At 36.3% G+C, this 4,846-nt stretch overlaps 1 protein-coding gene across 1 annotated transcript; it reads right to left on the minus strand.

Annotated features, from left to right (window-relative positions):
• Positions 1-1,054: 1,054 nt before the first annotated feature.
• Positions 1,055-3,352, minus strand: LOC306876091 (G-protein coupled receptor 183). Its single transcript, XM_079427009.1, has 2 exons — positions 3,311-3,352; positions 1,055-3,104 (listed from the first exon to the last, which is right to left on the minus strand). Exon 2 carries the CDS (start codon positions 3,092-3,094, stop codon positions 2,069-2,071), a length of 1,026 nt encoding a protein of 341 aa, XP_079283135.1. The 5' UTR covers positions 3,095-3,104; positions 3,311-3,352; the 3' UTR covers positions 1,055-2,068.
• Positions 3,353-4,846: the final 1,494 nt, after the last annotated feature.

Below are 4,846 nucleotides of genomic sequence, written 5' to 3' on the forward strand. Positions count from 1 at the left end.
CACTGATGAAAAGGACATTTGTGTGGACAAATAGCCAAAAAAAAAAAAAAAACATCTTGTTGAATTAGGGGTCAGAGAAGAATTAGGGTGGAAAATATTAATACAAAATGAAATTATGTGACTTTATTGGTGCGATAAATAAATAAACAAACAAACAAATACATATGATCCATTTAATTATTTTAAATGGATCATATTTTGTCAGTAAGATTTTTTTAATAGATGGTTAACTTAATGAGGTACAAAAACTGTATTCATTTGACAGGATTTTTGTCGCCGTGGATGTCTTGTACCACATATTACATATATATTGTAAAACAGAGGATGTTGGTGTGTGATGAGGTTGAGAAAATGTCATATTATTGCCCCATTTAATGTTTTAGCTAGATACTGTGCATTTGTAATCGTTGTTAAATTCAAATTATATTCTTTGAGTATATATTCTCTACAAAGACAATTTTACCACCCACATTATCTGACACCTACATCCTTGTGTTTTGTAGGCTGCTGAATGCTTGCCACATTCTCCGCATTTTTTTATAGACACGTAGCTTCATGGAATACACAACAAAGTATAGCAAACCACCTGTAGCGGCTAAACAAGACGCTTCATGTGCTTGTGGTTAAGTTGATATCCTGTTCTGAAGCTCAGATGAAATTAAGCAGGAAAAAGAACACTACTGCCATGTGTGTGTTTAACACCCACGTGCTTCCATCAAACACGTGTTTCCGTGCGCTTTTTGGTCCCCTCTGCCCACACAGAAGAGTGTGACGGTGAAGTCATCGCCGTTTCGTAGTAACATTGTTTCAGTTGATATGTCTCATATGTCAGAGCTACAAAGAGTTAATCAAGTGGCATGACATTCTAAGAAACACTGAAATGTGATTTCTGGTTATAGATAAATGACTTCAAGTTGTGGTGTTTAGAATCTTGTTGTGCATTCCCAGGGGTTGATAACTAAATGGCAAATTAGGTCATCAAAAACATTTTTCACACTTTTTTAGTGTTGCGTAGGCAGCTGGAGATGATAAGCGAAATAAAACACAACAATTTGTAAATTAACTCTTTAATTGTTATTCAGAGAAAGTTGTTTAGCAAAATTGACAGCTACATAAAATGGAAAATGCCGTTATAGGGGTTCCTCGAAATGTTACATACATATTGTGAGCATCTTTAAAGCAAAACAGTATTTACAGAGCAGCTTATGGAAATGTCAATAGGTATTAACATACACCTACATAATAGCTCATTCTTACTCAGAATGGACTTCTAGCCTCCTTGATGTTTATGTGGGACTTTTCCAATTAATTATTCTTAAAGGGTTAGTTCATTATAAAATAAAAGTTCTGTCATCATTTACTCGCCCTCATGTCATTCTGAGCACATAAGACTTCTATTTATTTTCGGAACACAAATGAAGATATTAAAGCCAAAATTAAAAGCTGTTCATCAAATAAACCAATCATGTCTCTTCAAAAGACTTCATATGGATTTTTTTCATTTCTTTGAGAAATTTCTCAAAATGTCTCTCAAAAATCTCTCAAATTTGATTAAAATATTTTAATTTGTGTTCTGAAGACGAACTAATTTCTTATGGGTTTGGAACAACGTGAGTAAATAATGACAGAATTTTCAATTTTCACTTTAAGTCTCTGAATTTCATTTGACGACAATGGCAGGTCTACATGACCATGTAAAAAAAATAAATGAAAATCCAATAGCAAATTAATCACAATCAGAAATATATTACACAAACAAATGAACATCAGTAATCAATGTGACAAATTCATGTCAGATTCATATTCAAATTCATAACGACCACAAAAAGCAACATAATGTCAGTGATCTTATAATGTCAGCTATCTTAAATTCACACAAAATGTGGTCAAAAATCCCCCCAAAAACAGACTTAATCACCATCAATGATAAGAAATTGAATGCCATTTGCTCAGAAATATAAGTTATGAAACTTTTCACTCAACAGCTATCCAACCGCATTTTCACACAGGTGTAGACATTTCCTCTGCAGTTTGCACCATCATATTTTTCTTCACATAATACTGTCCCTCATGTGTTACTACTGCTGTTCTCCTGCATGCTCCTGGAGGATGCTGAAATGGAAATGTAGCTCTTAAAAAGACTCATTACTCTCTGCTTGTACGTTTTGATGGCAAAAAAGTAAATAATAGGGTCAAGGCAGGTGTTAAAGTTCATCATGGCAACAGTTACCTGCATGGACATTTTCAAAGTCTTTAAGTCCTCACAAGTGGGCTCATTGTACAGCCGTCTCACTGCAAACTGCATGATGTTGATGTGGTAGGGACTGAAACACACCACGAAGCTCAGCAGAATGAGAAGGATCATATTTTTGGCCCTGCTGTTGCTGCCTGACCTGTTGGTCACCGGGTTTTCCTTGGCTGTCTTGGAGAGCTTGCAGTTGACCTGACTGTAGCAGCACAGGATGAGTCCCAATGGAAAGCAAAACCCGATGATGCAAGCAAACAGGAGAACGAATGCCATCACATGGCTATCAAAATTCGAGAACTCCATGCACGTTCGATGACTGGACCTGTATTCGATGGTCTTCGTCAAGAGCAGAGGGGACGTCTCAAGAAGCACCACCACCCATACCAGAATGCAGATAGCTCGCACGACTTTGGTTTTCCTCAGTCTTTGACACCTCTGACGGTGCAGCATGGCCAAGTAGCGATCTACACTGATGCAGGTCATGAAGCCGATGCTAGCGTAGGTATTGCAGTAGAAGATCATGGCAGTCAGCCGGCACAAGAAATCTCCAAAAGGCCAGTCGAAGCCTCGAATGTAGTAGGTGATCCTACCAGGAAGAGCCAAGGTGAAGAGGGTGTCGGAGATGGCCAGGTTGATGATATATATTGTGGTGGAGTTCATCTTCTGCTTTTTCTGACAGGTGATGCAGAGGACCAGGCTGTTACCTGCCACGCTAATGACAAAAATCAAGCAATAGAAAATGGGAAAGATGATCCGAGCAGACTCCTTGTAGATGAAAACATCACAAGTCTGGTTTGTGGAGCTGCCATTCATTGGCATCACCTGTTGTGAAGTTTGGTCTGTCATGTTTCTGAGACTGTTTGGGGAAATACAAAACTCTTAACAAGCCCATTTAGGTAGCAATAAATACCACAACATACCACAAAATGTTCAGTAAAATGAAATATTTAAATATGTTGTTGTGGAAACTTTTGGAGCACAGTGTTTTGCGTATATATATAATATAATTTGTGATCCAAAAGCTTGCACATCAGTAAGTCACAATAATTGTCTGATACTCACAGCTGGTTTGATAGTCTGTCTCTCTTTGTACTGTATAGTGATGTGACTGAGTTAGTAAGCGTTTTTGCTGAATTGCTTCAAAAGAAACCCAACCCCTTAAACTTATTGGTTAAGCTCAATTGGGGTTGGATAAGGTATCCTATAAGTCTCTGTTAGAGTGAAATAGTCAAGAAAAAAACTTTTCTATTTTTTTAATTTGTTCTTTTCAGATTTAATTGCTCTCACTTATATATATATATATATATATTTTTTTTTTTTTTTTTTTATTAAACCTAGATTATATTAATACTGTTTTCCATTAACACATTCCAAGAAATGGCAGCTAAAATATATTAAATGTTCCAGTGGTCATGTTCACTGTAGTCTTAAATTTCAATGTATTCACTAATGATTTCATTACTAAATGTCAGAAAACACCTGCAATAATAGCCTACCTCTTTTTCTGGTTATTGCAAGTCACGCACAACCACAAGCTCTTATTTCTGCAGCACTGACCCATTTAACATGCCAACATGCATATTGAGGTACTTTTGCAGGGCTGTAACAACATCCTTTTTCTAAACCATCAGGATAAATGTAACAGACCCCAGGCAATGGAAGCACACACATTGGAGACAGCTTTAGATGGAACAACAGAAGTCCCTTTAAGCATCAAGTTTAATTGAAAACAAATTGTACATGGTTGTGCAACTTTGATTTAGTATGAAAACACAGGTAGTCTGCAGTACTCAGCGAGCTAGTCAGGCTGCTGATAACATCTGTGGTTTATAACCATACTATACCTCATCCTCATGTTCGATATATGGCAGCAGTTTCCCAATCACTTGGTTTTCTGTTGATGAAGTGGTAAAAACAAAAAGCAAAAAGCACAACTCATTTCACAATACTGACAAATGTGAAGGAATGTGCAAGAGATGTTTGCTTAAAGATATCCCTGTGGTCTTTATTTTGCACAGAGCTTGGCACTATATGCACTTTTACATAATCTTTGAACATAACAGCAACTGTGTAACTACAGATTATATTAACACATTTGCATTAGTCATTATAGATATTCATCAGACTGTAGTTTTTAATACTTCACGACAGGGATCAGTTCATTAAAAATTCTAATGCATGAACAGTATCATAAACTAATAATGGCCAATACTTTATTAATCTTGTTTAATGATTAGATAAGCATGTTAGAGCAGGTATTAAGATTGTTATATTATTTCTGTGGCTTTTGAGGCAGTATTGCAAAAATAATGATTGTTTCCAAATGTGTTTCCCTGAACACTTTTCTAATTATTAAAATAAATAGGTAGTCTCAGTCACAATTCATGACATTAGTTCAGCAAAAAGACATGTCAGGCCACCGACACAAACAATGTGCCACAAAACCACAGCTTTCACACTTTTCGGGGGAAATCTGCCTACAAATGGCTTCAATATGCAGAGACAAACTATAGCTGTCTGTATATTTAGCTGAGACAGTAGAAAGCACTGTAACACTGAAAATGTATACACTTACACAAATAATTTTAAAACTGGAGA

Source organism: Barbus barbus, assembly GCF_936440315.1.
Source record: "Barbus barbus genome assembly, chromosome: 10".
In the NCBI taxonomy this organism is placed as follows: domain Eukaryota; kingdom Metazoa; phylum Chordata; class Actinopteri; order Cypriniformes; family Cyprinidae; genus Barbus; species Barbus barbus.

Coding starts and splice junctions, on each gene's coding strand:
- LOC306876091 (XM_079427009.1), bottom strand. CDS start 3,094: ATGACAGACCAAACTTCACAACAGGTGATGCCAATGAATGGCAGCTCC.